Source organism: Pieris napi, chromosome 3 (assembly GCF_905475465.1).
Source record: "Pieris napi chromosome 3, ilPieNapi1.2, whole genome shotgun sequence".
Lineage (NCBI taxonomy): Eukaryota > Metazoa > Arthropoda > Insecta > Lepidoptera > Pieridae > Pieris > Pieris napi.
Genome location: NC_062236.1, coordinates 462,176 through 482,422, shown reverse-complemented (window position 1 = coordinate 482,422; position 20,247 = coordinate 462,176). Strand labels below are relative to the sequence as shown.

General features: G+C 36.8%; 1 protein-coding gene across 3 annotated transcripts; it reads left to right on the top strand.

Moving 5' to 3' along the window:
• The first annotated feature begins 19 nt into the window (after window positions 1-19).
• On the top strand, window positions 20-13,363 carry LOC125063175 (neurexin-4). 3 transcript variants are annotated; one of them, XM_047669446.1, is made up of 24 exons: window positions 20-229; window positions 409-522; window positions 2,514-2,710; window positions 2,934-3,075; window positions 3,159-3,362; window positions 3,496-3,662; window positions 4,645-4,821; window positions 4,925-5,086; window positions 6,013-6,229; window positions 6,604-6,748; window positions 6,933-7,039; window positions 7,406-7,531; window positions 7,757-7,960; window positions 8,123-8,302; window positions 8,487-8,624; window positions 8,823-8,959; window positions 9,134-9,285; window positions 9,823-10,019; window positions 10,238-10,378; window positions 10,457-10,636; window positions 10,712-10,845; window positions 10,923-11,265; window positions 11,928-12,019; window positions 12,096-13,363. In XM_047669446.1, exons 1-24 carry the CDS (start codon window positions 163-165, stop codon window positions 12,192-12,194), a joined length of 3,822 nt encoding a protein of 1,273 aa, XP_047525402.1. In that variant the 5' UTR covers window positions 20-162; the 3' UTR covers window positions 12,195-13,363. The 3 variants fall into 3 exon arrangements, with proteins under 3 accessions (XP_047525402.1, XP_047525401.1, XP_047525403.1); XM_047669445.1 differs by lacking the exon at window positions 2,514-2,710 and adding an exon at window positions 1,944-2,140 and having other exon boundaries at window positions 21-229; XM_047669447.1 differs by lacking the exons at window positions 20-229; window positions 409-522 and adding an exon at window positions 2,027-2,140.
• Window positions 13,364-20,247: the final 6,884 nt, after the last annotated feature.

Here is a 20,247-nt window from a genome sequence, read left to right as displayed (position 1 = left end):
GATAAATTTCACTTTTGGCAATTTACATGTATTTGGGTGTTGTCCGCAAGGTGCGTTGCTCCAACGCCGACCGAAATTTTGTAATGATCAAACAAATTTTTATTTGAATTCTAATACAACGACGAATTAATATCTAGCTGCATTATTTCTAACTATGAAGTTATGATGATTAATACGTTGTATTATTTCGTTGCGGTGCTGAGTTTAAGCTTAACAAGCGTCCGATCAGGTTAGTGTTATGTAGTTATGATTCACATATTCGTTAAAAAAGCGTTGAATGAATTTCTAAATGATAAGATTTATTAAGATCGATGTAACTTAACAGGTATTAATACTGAGTTATGAATTTTTGTAACATTTTGTATTTGAAAAACTTTAATTTACATAAAGTTCAACTGCAATTTTCAGATTCAGTACGATATTATTACGACTATGAGTGTAATGAACCTCTTTTAGAGACTGCTAAGTTGACAGCTACTTCTAGTTTAAGAGAAAGAGGACCAGAGAATGCTCAGTTGTATGGTAAGTTTATCAATTATTAAACTAAAGTCATTTGTGCTATGTTTAAATAATAGATATACAATTGTTTTTGTAGTTGTATGGCAAATTTATAATTTATGGCTGAAATAAAAATATTTTCTTAAGTATATTTACTATTTTGCCGCTTGTAAACATTAATTTAGGGTGTTCACTCACATTATTTTTTCATGTTTTTATTTGTTTTACACTGCATGTTCATATAGACAGTTTTGTTATTTTTTTTTGCTAATATATTAGGATTGTGTTTTGTGATTGTGACCCTGAACAGGATTAATGTCTACAGGTTCACACATGGTATAACAAATTATCTATATTCCTTTGTTACCTTAATTGGTCTACACATTTCAAGATTTTACCAATATATCAGTTAAAGATGTCTCTCATTAATACACGATGGGCCTTTGATGTATCTGCCTGGAAACCTTCTAAAGAACAGGTTTTAGCTATATCCTCTTTCATTCAACCAGAAGAAAAACAAAGAATATCTAAGTTTGTGTTCTTGAAAGATGCAAAGTCGAGCTTAGTAGGAAGACTGCTTATAAGAAAGTACCTGAGCACAGTTACTGATATTCCTTATAATTGCTTATGTATAGGGAGAGATACATTAGGCAAGCCATCCTTGTTAGAACAAGATAAATCATCAATAGATTTTAATATATCTCATCAAGCAGATTTTGTAGTCTTGGCTGGTAATACTAAGCAAAGAATTGGTGTTGATGTTATGAAAACTGAGCCTCTCGTTAACAAAAATGTATCTGAATTCTTCAGACTGATGAGAAAACAGTTTACTCACACAGAATGGAAGCAAATTGAGACCTATAAAACAGATACAGAGAAATTAGCTTGTTTCTATAGAATATGGTGTCTTAAAGAAAGCTATTTGAAAAATATAGGCAAGGGTGTAGCTTCAATTCCTCTTGATACTATCAGCTTTTCCATACAAAATGAGTTAAAATTCGGAGAAGTGATAACAAGTACAAAACTTTATGTGGATAATGTGGTGAAAGACTATGTATTTGAGGAATGTATGCTAAATGAATCCTATGTTGTATCTGTCGCTTTAGAAAACTCTGAAGCATATAAGAGAGAAGATACACCATTTGAATTCTTAAACATTGAAGATATTTTGAATTGTGGCAAACCATTGAGTGAACCTGATACTGAATTTACTTGTAACTTCCTGGGGAAGAAGGAAAAACCTTATTAAATACATTAAACATATATTTTTAGTGAGGTGAAAGGTTTAAATTGTTTTAATGGTTAATATTTAGTTTAAAAATGTAGGTTGTTTAGTTTGTAATTACTTTTTGGGTCTAACAATAAAATGATGAATATATATTGCATTTAATTTTACCTAACACACATTGAAAACTCGTAAAACTAAAGTAAACAATTAAAATAAGGTTTGAACGCGTGGACGGCGTCAGAGAATGACTTTGATCAGCAACTCATCATTGATTTGGGGAGTGTGAAGAATGTGACGCGAGTTGCTACACAAGGCCGCGCCCATTCGCAAGAATTTGTTCAAGAGTACCACATAAGTTATGGTAGCAATGGCCTTGATTATGCCCGTTATAAAGCTGCAGGGGGCGAAGTCAAGGTAACCCGAGACTATTGTTATAAACTAACAACACTTAACATGGTGGGATAGTATGCATGTACTGCTTCTTTCGTAGAGTATTTAGTTAGTAGTTGATTTGGTTTGCAATTTATGTAACCTATGTAATATGTATGTAGATGGTTGAAGACAATTTTTGATATCGTCCTGTCTCTATATGATGATTATATTGAAACAAGCAACTGTTTACTATCTAAATTAACCTTAGTTAATATCTAACAACAGCCTCTAACCAAACTGAAAATAATTATGTATTGTAGACAGAATACAAAAATGGCAATAACATTCTAACCACTAACATTTTGTTACTTAAAATTTTAAAAGTAAATAGCACTAACTAACATTAACGGTGAAGGAACCTCAGCATGGACGGCGAAAGAGAGCTCCTACTATCAGCACTTGACGGTAAAATTGGGCAAGCGCGTAGAATTACGTGCGATAGCCACCAGGGGGCGGTTTGCGACAAGCGAGTTCGTTTCGGAGTACATGCTCCTGTACTCTGATAACGGAGAGAGCTGGCGGGTCGTATCTGACTCGGATGGATATGAAAAGGTGATAGGAATAGATGCTATGAGAAGTTGTAAATTCTTAACAGGCAGATAAGTCTACATTTTGCTTTTCTATAGTTCCAACCCGGACTTAGATGAAATTATTATAATGATGTTCATAATTTTTTATATAATAGAAATACAATACAAAAATAAAAATGAAAAAACCACTTCAAATGAATCTTCCGCTGTGATTCGATTAAATTATCATTGGTTAAAATTTTCAGATGTTTGGAGGCAACCACGATGGCAATACAATAGTTAAAAATGAATTCGAAGTGCCTATAATTGCTCAATACATTAGGATTAATCCCATGAGGTGGCGAGATAAGATCTCTATGCGCGTGGAGTTGTACGGATGTGATTATGGTGGGTCTTTCTCTTTCTATAATAAAATTTTAGTTTAGTTATGTAATACTCAACTCTAATGTATTATATTGCATTTTTTTTAGTGGCCGATACCCTTTATTTTAATGGAAGTTCCCTTGTGAAAGTGGATTTACTCCGAGACCCGGTATCAGCATCACGTGAAACGGTGCGTTTCCGTTTTAAGACTAGTGTCGCCTCCGGGGCCCTGCTGTACTCCCGCGGTACTCAGGGCGACTACTTAGCCTTGCAGTTGAGGGATAATAGGCTTGTACTTAACATTGATCTAGGTAAGCAGATTTTTTTTATAGTATAATGACAGATTATTTGCTAAGATTTTTACTGTCTGATAAAAACAGATTCTAGCCCACAGAGTGAACTTGCACGCCAAATATTAACATTTGAATATTTATATTTGAATAGGTTCAGGATTATTGACATCCCTGTCCGTGGGCAGCCTCCTGGATGATAACATATGGCACGATGTAGTAATATCTCGTAACCGAAGAGATATAATTTTCTCGGTGGATCGAGTGGTGGTGCAGGGACGAATAAGGGGGGAGTTCTCTCGGCTCAACCTCAATCGAGCGGTAAGTTTAAAACTATAGCAAATAAATACCACTCATGTTTATTTAAGTGTCTGCTGTTTCAAATTACTTATTTATTTTTTGTTTTAACATGTGTATTTCACTGAACTCCTCTTCATTTCACTCCATTCTTGTGTATGATACTGAACTACTCTTAAACGGCTGGACCGATTTGAATGAATTTTTTTGTATGCGTTTGGGTGGCACCTTGTACAGTTTAGATTCACAAATCAGCCCGGTAGATGGCGCTGCAGTTGGTATCACGGTTATTTATCTATACGGCAGTATCAGTTGGTATATATATGTTACCGTAAAATTGTAAACACCGTTAGATTGTAATCTATCTCGCGAGATTGTAAACTGTCGAAAGATTGTCAACTCAACGTACTGCTTACAATTTTACGTATTATTATTCGGTAGATTGTAATCTATCGAAGTGAAACCGTCAACATTACATTCGACAACAAACGAATTAACAAACAAATATGGTGGCGCGGGGCATATTCAGTTCAACTAATCAGCGCGCGAGGTGCGATCCGTTTCACAATTTGACGGTTTCACTTCGATAGACAACAATCTTCCGAATAATAATACGTTAAATTGTAAGCAGTACGTTGAGTTGACAATCTTTCGACAGTTTACAATCTCGCGAGATAGATTACAATCTAACGGTGTTTACAATTTTACGGTGACATAATATAAATCTTCTGTGCATGTGTTCGTAATTAAATTCCTAAATGGCTGGTTAGTTTTTGCTGAAATTTTTTCGAGAATGATTATATTTTTAGTTTTTTTTGTATTTAAGATGTGTGTACAGACAACGTCTGTCGGATCCACTAGTATAGTATAAAATAAAAAAGGCAAATTTGAGTTTATGTTTAGGGTTCGACTTTCGATGAGACGAAAACTTTAGTTTTAAGGCTTGGTAGTAATCATTGTTGGAAAAGTTACCAAATTCCTAAATGTAAAAAAATCTATTTTCTAGTTCTACATAGGCGGTGTACCGAACTTCCAAGACGGTCTCGTCGTTAACCAGAACTTCACGGGCTGTGTTGAGAACATGTATTTGAACTCAACGAACATCATATACGAACTGAAGCAAGGATATGAAACCGGAGAACCTTTTAAGTATCAGAAAGTTAACACCCTGTATAGCTGTCCGGTAAGATCACTGATATGTATTTCTTTCTTTTTCTAGAATGATCCATTTAAAATAATTAGTTTATCATATAAACAGAGGTAACGTAAAAATCTTTTATTACCAGGAACCGCCCTTGGTCCCGGTGACGTTCCTGAAGGCTGGCTCGTACGCCAAACTTCGAGGCTACTCGGGCGGTAACACGTTGAACGTGTCTCTCGAGTTCAGGACTTACGAGTTGCACGGACTTCTCATTTACCACAAGTTCAAATCCGATGGATATGTTAAGGTGAGTTTTTGGGTGACTTCCTGGACAAGCTGAATGATCTGTATATGGTTATCAAGTATTTAAATAAAGAGGATTATTTACGCGATGAGACTGATAGTCTACTTTCAAACTATTTCCGATATAACCACAGCATTTCTGTTAAACATCGATTACCGACGCTCCTAGATTTGATCTTTGGATCTTCAGGTCTGACTTACTGAAGTATTAGTCATAGGCAATAAAGTTCTCCAGGCATACTTCGAACTCGATTTAATAAAATCAGGGTTTGTTTGTTTGTTTTTGTTTGGATTAGATGTGATAAAACGTTGTTTTTCATTTGTTTATTTTTAAATGAAATTAACATCTTTAATCTTACATGCCCGCTCAATGTCCTAACACGAAATCATAAAATAATTATGTATACCGACGTTTGGCCGGGTGTTCCAGTCGCTTCTACGATTAACAAGGCGAGGCCCGACAATGACAACAGATTATTTTAGTTTCGACGTTTGACTGAAAAGTGAGAAGGGCCGAAATTTGAGGATATCTCAAGGACTTCCCAAAGTCTTTGGTCAAACTTAAGATAAAGCAGTATTTGCGGGATTACATTTGTTATTGATGTTTGGCTATTTTTTAAATATAACAGGATGAAAACGGGCTCCTGCCCTGCCTGCGGCTCACCTGATGTTAAGTGATAGCCGCCCATAGACGCTAATATTACCAAAGGGCTCGCAAGTGCGTTGTCGGTCTTTAATAATTTATACGCTCTTTCCTTGAAGGACCCTAAGTCAAATTGGTTCGGAAATACTTCAGTGGGCAGCTGGTTCCACATTGTGGTGGACTATTACTCATATACCGTCGTTTAAACTTCAAATTGTCATTATTTATATAAATAATATAATATTGAATTTTTGTAACATATCTGAAAATATTTTTTTCTTAAATAGGTCTTCCTAGAAGAAGGTCTAGTGAAAGTTGAACTGTTCACTGAAGGTTCGCCCAAGGTAAAGCTCGACAACTATGCTGAGGTCTTCAACGATGGCCGCTGGCATTCCCTGATGCTGACCATGGCTCCGGACACGCTGATCCTCTCTCTCAACTATAGACCCGTCAAAACTACCAAGAAACTCAAATTCTTTACTGGAAGCAGTTATTACATCGCCGGTGAGACATCTTCGGATATATTTTTATAACACACGCCTATAAAATAGTGTTTTTTCAACATAATTATAAAAATCCTTTAAATATGTGTTGACTTACTTGACTTAAAGTCCTACGACCACCAAGTCTACTTCCCCAAAGGGAAGAAAGAAAACCAACCTGATCGGTCTTGAGCAGCTCCCTTAATTTCACTCCACGTCATTCCAGCTTTTCATTTGAAAATATATGATACTTCTAATAAAAACCAGTCCTTAATTTAATTATATGAATTAAATTAAAGTTTTAAAACTGCATTGTTCAGTCAGATTCCTTTTCAGCTTTACATAGAGTTAAATATAAATAATGTTAATGAATATAGCCTAATAATAAATTGTTAGGAGGTAAGTCCGGCGTGCGCGGCTTCGTGGGCTGCATGCGTCGCATAGCCTTGGACGGCAACTACCGTCTTCCGACCGACTGGAAGCCCGAGGAGTATTGCTGCCCCAACGAGGTCGTGTTTGATGCCTGCCATATGATTGACAGGTTAGGTTTTTTTTAAATTGTATATTTAAAGGAGAATATTTTTAATGCTTTCCAGTGTGAAAAACATGTTGGAAAACAAGTATTGGAAATACATGTATCATATTCTTTATTTCCTACTCATAAAGAAGAAAGTAATAATCATTTAAACTTTTCGGTATAACAAGGAATATGGTTTACTCAACAGATGTAACCCAAACCCGTGCGAGCACGGCGGGACGTGTACGCAGACTGCGGACGAGTTCACGTGCGACTGCACGGACACCGGATACGCCGGAGCCGTGTGCCATTCTTGTGAGTAGAATTTTAACGATGTCTATCTTTCCCCTTATTAATAAAAGCTTAATCTGACATCGTTTTAACAAGTGCTCTTTCACCTTTCGTGCTGATTAATATTTATGCCAAGATAATTGTTTTTGTTTTATATTGTCATTATTCTTTTTCTTCTGGTGCCAGTTTATTTTTAATGGTTGGCTTGCGAACTTCATAAGTGTTCTTGTTTACCTATACGGATAAAGTTATTTTGAGTTTGATACAAAATAGTTTATATGTAGCCTATAATTTGATTTTTGCTAAAAGACAGGTAGTTAGTTAATATGATGTTTAACTATATTAGTATGCAGGTATAAAAGCATCTCTTAAATGTATGTATATCTGTAGCAACCCACCCGCTGTCGTGCCAGGCGTACTCCAACGCGGCCGGCTTGACGAGGTCGGCCGACATCAAGGTGGACGTGGACGGCTCCGGGCCCTTACCGGCCTTCCCCGTCACTTGCCACGCCTATTGTGAGTGTCTTCCATTCTAACGTCATAGTGTAGGCTAAAGCACTAGATTCGTTTTTAATAAGATTAATTATTTTCTTAATGTTTGTTTAATTATAAATAAAGTGCATTATGATTTTATTTTTGACTTTCCCTAATAGGAATAAACTGTTTCAATATATTCTAGTCGTAGTTTTTTCTATAATATGCGCCCTTTATAGGAATATACTATAGTAATATGTTCTTCAGCGGACGGTCGTATAGTGACGGCCGTGAGCCACGCGGTGGCCAGCAGCAGCGTCGTGGACGGATACCAGGAGCCCGGGAGCTTCAAACAGGACATCGAGTATGACGCGTCGCGAGCCCAACTCGAGGCCTTGTTGAACCGATCTCATACTTGCTCTCAGCGCTTGGACTACATGTGCAGACATTCGCGCCTGCTCAATTCACCCAGTGAGTGTTCTCCTATTTTGATATTAATAATTATGTATAAATGAACAATTTCCTTTAGCAAGTTTTGATATTTAATTGACTTTAGTTTCGTGACCTGTCAATTTTGACATGTGACATAGACAATTTAATTCGTTAATTAAATAATTTGTATATTTGTTTTAGGCGAAGAATCGAACTTCCACCCGTTCGCATGGTGGGTGTCGCGCAGCGGTCAACGCATGGACTATTGGGCCGGGGCCCCTCCCGGGTCCCGCATGTGCGCCTGTGGGGTCCTCGGGTCCTGCAAGGACCCTAGCAAGTGGTGCAACTGCGATGCGGAATATCTGCTTGGGGATAAAGACGGTGAGGAAAATGTGTATTAGTTTTTCCATTTCATTTACCAAATTAAATTTTTATTTTAATTAATACTAAGCAGTCATAAAATTGTATTTATAATTACATAATTGTTAAATATATGTTTTCTTTTTAATATTAAGCAAAGAAATTATAAAAAATTCCATCATTTTAACTATTGGCCATTTGCCAGATTTCCAAATGGATGGCGGCGACATAACCGAGAAGGAGTATTTGCCGGTGAAGCAGTTGCGCTTCGGGGACACGGGCAGCCATCTCGATGAAAAGGAGGGGAGGTACACCCTCGGACCTCTCTTGTGCGAGGGAGACGGTGAGGAATAGGAGATTTTCAATAATTACTTAAACTATGGGCATTATTTTGCATTATTATGCATACTTATAAGATAATAAAGGATTCACATGTCACTTCAAAATTGTGAATTTAAATATTGTGATTGATTCAAGTTGATAATAACGTTTTTATCGATAATTTAAAGTTAAATTCAAACATAATTATTCTATATAATAGACTTGTTCAACAACGAGATAACATTCCGAATCTCCGACGCCGTGGTGATGTTGCCGGCCTTTGATTTGGGCCACAGCGGAGACATCTACTTCGAATTTAAGACCACGAAAGAGAACGCTGTGCTATTGCACGCTAAGGTGTGTTGAATCTATTTATTTGTCTATAATTACTGTTTTAAGTATTTTCATACTTTAAAATTTCTATTACGTTAATTCTTGATATTAATTGAAATAAAGTTTTATTAAATAATTCACAAAAGTTCTCGTACATTATTACCTTAGAACATCTAAATACGTTATGAACTCCTGCAGGGTCCCCAAGACTACATAAAGCTGTCGATAATCGGCGGAGACCAGCTGCACTTCCAGTTCCAAGTGGGAGACACGCCCCTCGGCGTCTCCGTGGAGACCAGCTCGCGGCTGGCCGATGACCACTGGCATTCCGTGTCCATCGAGAGGAATAGGTACATAATATGTAGACATTTTATTTTACTCGATTTTTCGACTTCACTTTGTATTTGCCCATTTTTTTATCACTGTATTATCACTTAATATACTTAAAGTCACATGAATTACACGACAGCGTTAAGTTGCCTCGGAGATGTTTCAAAAAATCAGTAGCAAGATCTGGGCTTTATATTTCTGTATCTGCTTCATGATCATTTGTCAATCTAATAGGCAAGTAGGTAATCAGCCTCCTGTGCCTGACACACGTCGTTGAGTTTTTGGATCTAAGGTTTTCCGAACCAATTCGATTTAAGGTCCTTCAAGAAATTGGTATTTGCGAGTCTTCTGGCAATGTAACATAAGATGCCGTTTGCCTCCTATTACATAAAAAAGTAAGTTTTCTCACGATGTTTTCCTACGTTCGAACGAATGTTAATTGCGGACATAGACAGAAAGTCCATTGGTGCACAGCCGGGGATCGAACTTACGATGCCAGGGATGAGAGTCTGTTCTATTCAGAGATTCCTGTGCATTATGTCGGATATTTTCAACAGGAAAGAAGCTCGGGTGGTCGTGGACGGGGCGCTGAAGAACGAGATTCGAACAGCTAAAGAACCCGTGAGGGCCCTACACCTCACCACGGCCCTCGTGCTGGGCGCGACGTTGGAGCGGAAGGACGGCTTCGTCGGCTGCATGAGGGCCCTGCTCCTCAGCGGGAAACCGGTCGACCTCAGATCCTATGCCAGGCGAGGTGAGTACGAGACCTACTCCAGTTATAATGGCCTTAAGAGGGCCTATGCACAACTTTAATGTCCGATATAACATCGTAAACTTTAGGAGACCACTTTACATGTTTATCCGCGGTCTTCCACTCGCGAAAGTACATTACTGTTAATAGTAACTTAACTAATGTTAGATTAGATAACTCTGGTTTTGAATGAACTATTATTGATATATTTGGTCTCGTAGGACTGTACGGAGTGTCGGAGGGCTGCGTGGGCAAGTGCCAGTCTTCTCCCTGCCTCAACAACGGAACTTGTCTCGAGAGATACGACACCTACTCCTGCGACTGCCGCTGGACCGCCTTCAAGGGCCCGATTTGTGCCGACGGTCGGTATACTCTTCTTTCGGCCGAGTATTTATCCTCCTTAATAATATGAGAATTTGATTGAGAATCTATTTTCACAGAAATCGGAGTGAACCTTCGCCCCAATCTGATGGTGAAATACGATTTCCTCGGCTCGTGGCGATCCACCATCAGCGAGAAGATCCGCGTCGGTTTCACCACCACCAACCCCAAGGGATTCTTGCTCGGGTTCTACTCCAACATTTCCGCCGAGTACCTCACGCTCATGGTGTCGAACTCTGGTGGGTTATTGTAAATATTACTTATATTTTCAAAATGAAGAAAATGTTAATAATTGAAAGTCATCTAAACTACAGGTCACTTGCGTGTGGTGTTCGACTTCGGTTTCGAGCGTCAAGAGATAATATTCCAAGGGAAGCACTTCGGGCTGGGCCAGTACCACGACGTGCGTCTCTCCAGGAAGAACAGCGGCGCCACTATGGTCCTGCAGGTACAGCTTCGACTGTTAAATGTTAAACGGTTTCCAAACCTCAATCGAGGCCGAGACTCAAAGGGCTGAACCTTCAGGTGGACAACTACGAGACCCAGGAGTACCACTTCAACATTCGCGAAAGTGCGGACGCGCAGTTCAACAACATCCAGTACATGTACATGGGCCGCAACGAAACCATGAACGAAGGCTTCGCCGGATGCGTCAGTCGCGTGGAGTTCGACGACATCTACCCTCTGAAGCTGCTCTTCCAGCAGGACCCGCCCGCCAACGTCCGAGCCATCGGCGGAATCCTTCACGAAGACTTCTGCGGCGTCGAACCCGTGACCCATCCCCCGGAGCCCATCGAGACTCGACCTCCTCCTCTGGTCGACAACACCGCCGACGATCTCCATCGCACCGACGAAGCCATACTTGCGAGTGAGTCTCTTTATATTTCATTTTCAAAATAATTTCATTTATCGGTTAAAAATGTTAAAAGATATTATAGTTTAATTATTTTTATTTAATTGTTCATATTGTGTGTTGCCTTTTAATCCTCAATATGTAGATGTACACTAATAATAATTTATTTGCCAGAATATGGTATAAGAATGTTGTGGTAGTACAATCTAAAGTTCGCATATTTTGCCACACATACAAATTTGTATTAAAAGGTAGAATTTTGAATAGAAGTTATGAGTCATATAGTCAATGATTTTTTATCACATTATTAAAATATATTATTCCAAAGAAATTGTAAACGATCCTAAATCGTTTTGCATTCATTTGAAACAAAAACCTTTATTATATATATATATGTATTATGTATTTAATATATATACATAATAAAAAAGCATGTGATGGCGTAGTCTTGCTCTTTCGTGAATTTTGTAAACGTTGTTGACATGCTAGCATGCTCTAAGAAGCATCTAAATTGAATAAACGTATTTTGATTTGATTTATTAAAAAAGAAAGTCGCTTTTATTTGACATATATAATACTTTTAGATATTTGTGATTACTATTCTGTAAAGTGATTGATCATAAGTATGGCTGCTAATTCTTTATGGAATCTTCATCAAAATCGTATACGAATTGCAGCCGTGCTGGCCTTCATATTCCTGCTGCTCATCGCCGTGGCCATAGTGTTGGTGCGTGCGCTGTCACGCCACAAGGGAGAATACCTCACGCAGGTATTTCGCTTTTTACATTTGTACTTTCTAAATGGTTAATAAATACTTTCCTATATTAACTATACTTGTGTCGCAGGAGGAACGCGGAGCGGAAGGAGCGGCAGACCCCGACTCGGCAGCTCTCGCGGCCGCCACCGGGCCGAGGGTCACCAAGCGAAGGGAGTTCTTCATCTAGACGCGTCATCAGCTTTCATTCCATTTATTTCTTACCTTAGTTTATTAAATATCGTAGACTTATTCTGACGCATCAGTTAAATTGTCATGTCGATGCCCGATTCATAAATGTACTGTATGTACGAACAAAGATATCTCTTTAATATTTCCCAATTCAAAGTCGTTAACAAAATCTTCGGTAGTGATGTCATTAGCACAAAGCGATTTCTACTTGATTCTTCTCCCAGTAAGTGCCATTTGGCTATTCCCTGTACAATATTTAACAAAAACTATGTAATTTTTTTGAATAGATACAAATTAAGACACTAGAGAGAGAATAATTTGAATTCGCTAAGAATTTGTTTCTGCTGTAAGAGATGAACTTATCTAAGCACCTCGAATGGCGAACATAGCTTTCGGCAGCTTTAGCTTTTAGTATATTTTTATAATCTCATGTAAATTAGATTATTTTTTAGTTTTGTCGAGCTTTTCGTTTATTTTTCCGTCCAAAAAATGTCAAAACGCTACTTAATTGTATAAACGCGATTTATGTTTGGAAATGCAAAAACAAAATATTGTGTAATTTATTTTATTGTATTTCGTGTGTGTGAAGGTAGGAGCCGTAGTAGCGGATCGAATCTCATTTATTATTGTATTACTATTTGTAATTAAAAGACTTCTGTATCGTACAAATGTATTTTTTGTAAATTGCACAGACTAAACAATAACTGAGGGTTAATTTTTAATCTATAGTTTGCAAAACAATTTCAGCTGTTTACTGGCTGTCACTGATAAAAATATTACTACGAGTAAAATGATCTAATATAAATTATAAATTAACCTTTGAGTATTGTTTTAATTAGTTTAGATTTGTATAATGTTTGAGCATTACATTATTTCCACAGACAATACTTTATAAATCGCTATCTTCTAAGTGAAGAATAATGATCTGTTAAAATAAATTTAACCATTGAACTAATGTTGAAGCGAGCAGGTTTCTTGACTTCCGTAATCTTTTTTATCCAAATAAAATATTTAATGAATAATTTTTAGCTTTTTTATATATAGTATGCTATTGTCTGTGGATGACGTCACATAAGGGTGCCTTAAAGTTTGGCACAGAGATCACTTAGCGTAGACTAGAGTTTTTATTTTACTATGAAATCACAAATAAATGCCCAAATATCATAATTTGCTTTATTTACTAAATCACCTACTCCGTATGCTTAGATAAACAGATGACAACTATTCCTAATATTGAAATTATGAATCTTGAGGGATCTCCTAGAAAGAAGAAGTCCAAGTTTATCAAAAATTTTAGAACATTCTTCTAAGATTCTAAAATAGGACACAAGACTTCGTCCGATTACTGATTTCACTTTGAGATAGTCGTTCCAGGAACTTCGTCGTCGAACTTCGTCCCATTGGTGGAATAATATTTGTAAATTGAAATATAATAATTATGGAAATTAATTTGGAAAAATAACAATATTAATAGCAACCATTATCGTGGCTTAGGTATAATGAGGTCGTAGAACAAAAGCGGTAAGCGTATGCGAAGTGTATAAGCTGTCACCTGGCCCAGTGACCCGAGCCGCGAAGGTGCCGAGAGGCAGCGCGTGCTCGATGGCCGATATACCAGCCCTAAAGACCACTTGCGCTCGATACATAGGGCTGGGATTATGCCCACATATTAATATCGATGGTAAATTTAAGTTTTGAATTATTGGTATTTTTATAATGTTATTTAATTTTCTAGGTCAGTAGGTAGTTATATACTGAATAATAGTATATACCTTCATAAAGTGTAGCATGCCTTTGAAGAGGATGATGTGCCCAGTTAATACTCCATTATTACCAAATAGTAATGATAGGTAACAGCGCTTGACCTGCAATTCATACGTTTGGGTTAAATAATTGTTTACCCATAGCCAAAGACAATTAAAGTACCTCGCCTTGGCATAGCTTGAAACATCGACGTGAGTGTAGAGACAACACTAGATTTTCTCACGTAAAAGCCTCCGTCGGCAGTCAGCGCTTTGCAAAGGGGTTAAGTGGTCCAGGTGCTTAGCGGGCCGATTGTGCCTTAAATGGTTTTCTATCGGCCGCTTTGTGCTCTAACGCTGAATTTCACTCCCCCTTGACATATATTATGTCGATACAAGCCCTTACATCACTAGTACTTGGTTTAACATTTATTTGATAAGATAATAGAGCTCTCGACTGGAGTATTATCAGAAGGTTGAATTTTTTGAGGAGTTGCATTCGTGTATCTTGATTTTATAACAATATATTTTATAAGATTGTTATAAAGTTCCACGGTCGCGTCTCATCCCTTAGATAAATACATAAATCTGTTGGTTCTGTGCCTGCTGCGACACACGTGTACGAGTTAAAACTATTGGTTTATAACATATTTATTTCCCCTTTTTATGTATTATCAATTAAATTACCAAAATATAAAATACCTACCTGTGTACATCATTAAATGATGTAACTTTAGGTATATTGTGTGCATGTAAATATACGACATAATGAATAAAGATAAGTACTATTGAGTTAAAATTGTCTATAATAATTCACTGGCTGTAAATACTTCTATAAAAAAGTGTTACAAAGGTTGTTTATAATTTAACATTGACTCTCAAGAGTGGTGGTAATAAAATTGTACGTTCACCTGTGCCAGTTAGAACTCCTCGACATCACTCTCCTGGGATATTTTGTTTTTATTGCCTTGTTATTTGCTCCTTGTTTTTGAAAACACCATTAAAGGGGTGAGAAAATTTCTAACTGTAAACTTATTTGATTTCCTTTGATAGAGGATTGTAAAATTAATAATTATCCATAAACATACTAGATAGTATTGTACATACGAGTACCCGTAGCACAAAACAATCATACTATTGCATAAATTCTTACAAATATATTTAATTGATTATATTTTTTTTAGTTACTGTTTGCTTAACTTTTTATACATAGGTATACGAGTAGATACTATAGCCGTCGGTTTACGTTTGATCGTAAGTGTATACGTGAAAGAGGGCAATTCAATCAAAGCTATTCTTCTCAAATGAAAGGTATTGCGTCGGAACTCTGTGATTAAAGTGGTAACGTGTAATCTGTGCCACCTCCCGGGAATCCTATAATTTGTGCAGTGATCACTCCTTTGAGGTGTGTCGCAAACAGTAATTTGTAGCTTTGAGTTGTATTTTGCATTTACGAAAATGCTATATACAATATTTTAACTCAGTTTTTTTTTAAAACATCGTATGTATTGGAATTTTGAACATCTCTTAGATTTTTATACAGTATATATTATACATATTATAAAGGATTTCACATTAAAAAAGAAATGTCGCGGAGAATAATGTAATCACCTTATGTATAAATCTTGTCTTATGAATGTCAACAACGTTTACAAAATTCGCGAAAGAGCAAGATAACGCCATCCGTTCGCAAAACTACCAGGAGGCCTTGTTCTGAGAAGAACGGGCAAGAAACTCGGCAAGTTTTACCCTCCCTCTACATTCAATTTACATTTAAAAGAAAATGTCACAAACTACAACGTCATTAAAGTTACAAATAAAGTAAAATCTGTTCTGTGATTTACTACATTCACCATTAGACACATATTCACAACACTTCAAAGATAACAAAACAAATTATAACAATATAACTAGAACTATTGCCACGAGTTTTTGTTTCTAGGTAGTCATTAACTGCGTAGTAACCTTTAATCATTAATGTTTTTTTAATATGTGTACGAGCCAAGGCTGTACATTTTGCTCTTTTGCCTGGGGGAGTATGTACGAGCCAAGGCTGTACATTTTGCTCTTTTGCCTGGGGGAGTATGTACGAGCCAAGGCTGTACATTTTACTCGCTCAGGCTTCCTTAGTTTTATAAGCTTAATTATTCCCTATGTAACTACGTGCCAGGGCTCGTACATTCCGATCATTTACAACCGTGATGATTTCCTATGTAAGTACGTGCCAGGGCTCGTACATTCCAATCACCTACAAGCGTGATGTTTGTCTTATGTAAGTACGTGTCCTGGCTGTACAGTTTGATCACTTATAAGCATGACGATTTCCTAAATCGTCGGAGTCACGCCCCGAGAGTATAGCCCGACGCAGGCACTCTCTTCGACTGTTACTATGCAGTCATTCGTAATTAACTAAATCGTTGGAGTTTCACCCCGGGAGCATAGCCAGACGTAGGCACTCTCTCTGTTTGTTAGATTGCACTTATTATATAGCAATTAACATAATAGTTATTATTTCGCTCATATTCTATTGTATAACGCGAGTGATAAGTATAGAGTAAATTCAAATTATTCTATTATTTCGAACCCCTGATGATCCAGGAATCGTACAATATGCGTTTTGAATCCGTTTAAAGGCAGTTCTAATATTTCACTAGGACTCATGTTATAGCAGCGTATACTTAGGCCCACTTAAATATGATATTCTTTCCACCTAATTAAATCTAATGTGTAGAATTAACTTTTTCTTATTTCTAGTTGGAGGACATAGCCACATGACGTGACAATTGACATAAAGAAATACATGAATAGATACAGATATGTTAGTGTTATGAGATTGTAACGTTCAATATTTATTAAATGTATGAACTTGCATAAATATAAAATCTCATGCCCACTAACAACTCCTCCACCTGACAAAAGTGAAATAATGATCAAAAATTGTCGCTCGCGCTGGGCAAGCTTCGACGTAATTATGAACTTTGCAATCCGCTTTAACTGTTAAGCGTTCGAAATTAGTTGCAAATTAAAATACACCCCTTTCCCCACCTCCACCGGCACCTGTCTGAGCCGATTACGATCCGATGCCACTTGACAGGCTTTCAAGCCTTATTTGTTCATTAAAATTATGACAATTAAACCGTAAATTAACGGCCAAAACCAATACGCCATCTCAATCCAATTTTAGCTGTCATAGACTGACAATTCAATCCATTTCTAAAGAAAAGCATGCCAATATTCAATACATGGACTGAGATACCAATCTAATTATTCAACCAATCGTTCAGAGGGCGGATAAGAGATTGAAGATTGCCTTCTGTATGAAAATGAATGTTTACTCATGCCAACAACCTATCTGTCCATTTTGACGGTTGCTTCGATTGGCCAAATCAATCTCGGATTGCTATCGGTGAAACTCGTATGATTTGGGTTTGGGATTGCGACCTAACTTAATATTCATTGGGAAAATTTATTCATCTTCGTCATCTTCCAGTTCTAGTGATAGTGATTTGGAAGTTTAAATGCAATTATCCGATTGGGATAGTAATTCTGAAGCTGGAAGAAGACAACGTACTTCTGTGCGAAGACATAAGAAGACAAGAATTTATTATATCCAGAGCCTGAATGACGCCGAATTCACATTTAGATTTAGGTTAACAAAAGAAGCTTTGTAGACACTTTTACACAAAGTGATGTCTATCATATATGACTTCTTGCAGGTTTCATCTTTTCATCAACTTTTGTAAACAATTTTTAAATATTAGCTACAACCAAAAATATTTGTTACTATAGATACTACCTACTAACTCCACTTCAAAACCTCAAGACTCCAGCAGAACATCTTTATAACGAATCTCAAATACGAAGCAGAAATGTGGTAGAAAGGACATAATATGGTGTTTGGAAAAAATCGGTTCCCCAAAATCGGTTTGTCAAAAAAGGTTTTGCTTCAAGTATCTCGTGTACAAGCCGTGATAGTGGCATGTGCAGTGTTGCACAATATTGCTATTGATATGCGAGATGAACATTTTGAACTACTGCAACAAGTAGATGAACCAGCTGATGATATTGATCAAAGCGCAATTGACAACGTGGGAAATGCAAGTGTGCGAAGTAATCTTATAAGTGATTATTTTGCTTTATTACTATAATATTTTATAAATTACAACATTTTTGAGATAAATTAAATAAAAATTCAATGCTTTTATATAAATAAAAATACAAATTTTTAATACAATACATCCTCGCTCCAGGCACAAAATCTATTATTTTTCTAATTTATTTAACAATATATTTTTTTCTATGGCCCATAATTCTCTTTTATGCTCTCTTTCTTCCTCTTCAAATGCCCATTGCTTTCTCTTATTTAGAAGCTCTTCCTTTCAATTGACTTTCAATTCCTTCGACAGACAACAATATCATGTCTTTGACTTTTTCCTCGATAGGGAGTAAGAGGAGTAGCAGCACTAGGGCCACCTCCTGTACGATATGTTTCAGCATGTATCAAGGCAGACTGTTTTCCTATAGCCCTCTTTAAGCTTTAGCACTGCGAAAGTTTACCCCACTTGTGCTATTAAACAGCGCCTCCAGCGTCTTCCAGCACTGCTCTTTCTCCTGCCAGGTGACTGAGTCACTCTTTTTATTTTCTAATATATTTTTATGGTCAGCAACAAGCGAAGTTAGAAGGTCAACTTCTTCCCGGCTGAAATTGACGCTTCTTTCACGTTTTTGCGTAGACATTTTTTTAAGTTAAAGAACCAACCTCGAATCACAAAAACAACATACACAAACTACTCAGAGAAAATTTATATTTGTAATAATATGTACTAAAATACTCAATTACCTAACAAACAAAAATACCATATGAAAATGACAGCCCGTTTCGTTACAAGTAATATTAAATGACCAACAAAAAGGTTAAGGTTCTATGTTTTTCTATAGAATTTTGTAACTTTATTTGTTCGTAACAAAAAAACAAACAAAAACGTTGTATAGCTATTTGCTACTTTATCCATACATTGTGAAACAGACCCTAAGTCTTACTTATTTTATTTCGTTGCAAAAACAGCAAACTTTTGGTATGCTTGAACACAACATATTGCATTGAACGAAACGCGGTCGAGAGGGAAGGATCACGCAAAAGATCGCTGTCAATCTTTTGTCAAATAAACAATCGGATAGCAGAAATGTTTATTGGCATGCAGATTGGAGATCGGTCTTTAGATATGAATCAGTCCAAGATTGGTTATAATCATAGATTGAGGATACATTATTAATTTTGGCCGAAGACATCACCTTTGCAAGTCATTAGTAAAATTCATTTCGATATAGAAGGTCATAGATTAAATTTTTCAAATTAAAGCGCTAAAGGCTCTTTCAAAAATATATTTAATTTTTAAAAAACACAATCCACATTTACCTTGTTTGAGGGTGTGATGAGAATCTATTATGATCTTATTCTTACTCAAAAAAGGAAATAAAATTCAACTATCTCGTGCGTCGGGTTCACGTAAGTAGCAATTTTTCTGTAGCGCATCGTGGGAACATAATGTAGAACCTATGTCTCCTCGCGCCTAATGTATGAGCACTCTGCCCCTACCTTGGGAAGTTACTTTACGTTTTATACTTAAAGTATTTTCAAGGGTTAACCATTGTCTATCGTTTGTGTAGCATTTATTGTGACTACTTTTCATCGTGTACAAAACAGAAAAGAACTTGGTTTTGGCCTCATTTTAGATGTGCCATAGTTTCCTGATGACATGTTTGTGTTTGCCTTTACCATATACGAGGATATAATATAAAATAGGTATAATATTACCATATAACTTATACTTAGATAGAAACATCTGTTCCTACATATTTTAATCAATGATTATAAATACAATAAAAAATCATACTATGTTAAGGAGGATCTGATCTAGGGCTATTAACATTGAACACGGCCTTCTTCAAAACTTTTCATATAAACTACATTAGGCATGGCGGTTTTTTCCCGTCCGTCAAAACAGGAAGTCGCCTAAAGCGCTTCCGGCCGATAACAACATCCTGCGCCAAGTTTCGCCAAGTTCCACGAAGTTTCGAAAACTTAGCGAAGCAGGTGCCTGTTTCTCGGATAAAAATTTCCACCTTTGTGGAGTGGAAATCTTTTTATAAGTTGAGGAATTATGTTTTGCGGTGTCGCCGTGACGTTGTGTTACGGAACTTTTATCTTCTTTCCGTCATATTTCGTAATCTTCTTTATGTTGAAAAGGGTTTCCGTGTTCGCTTTTGTTACTAAGTAGTAAGTACCTATACGGATGCAAAGTTTAGATA

Bases quoted from the DNA above. Each gene is read 5' to 3' on its own strand.
- LOC125063175 (XM_047669446.1), top strand. From the start codon at position 163: ATGATGATTAATACGTTGTATTATTTCGTTGCGGTGCTGAGTTTAAGC. The intron at 523-2,513 runs GTAAGTTTATCA...TTAACGGTGAAG, and splicing joins AGAGAATGCTCAGTTGTATG to GAACCTCAGCATGGACGGCG. The intron at 2,711-2,933 runs GTGATAGGAATA...TAAAATTTTCAG, and splicing joins ACTCGGATGGATATGAAAAG to ATGTTTGGAGGCAACCACGA.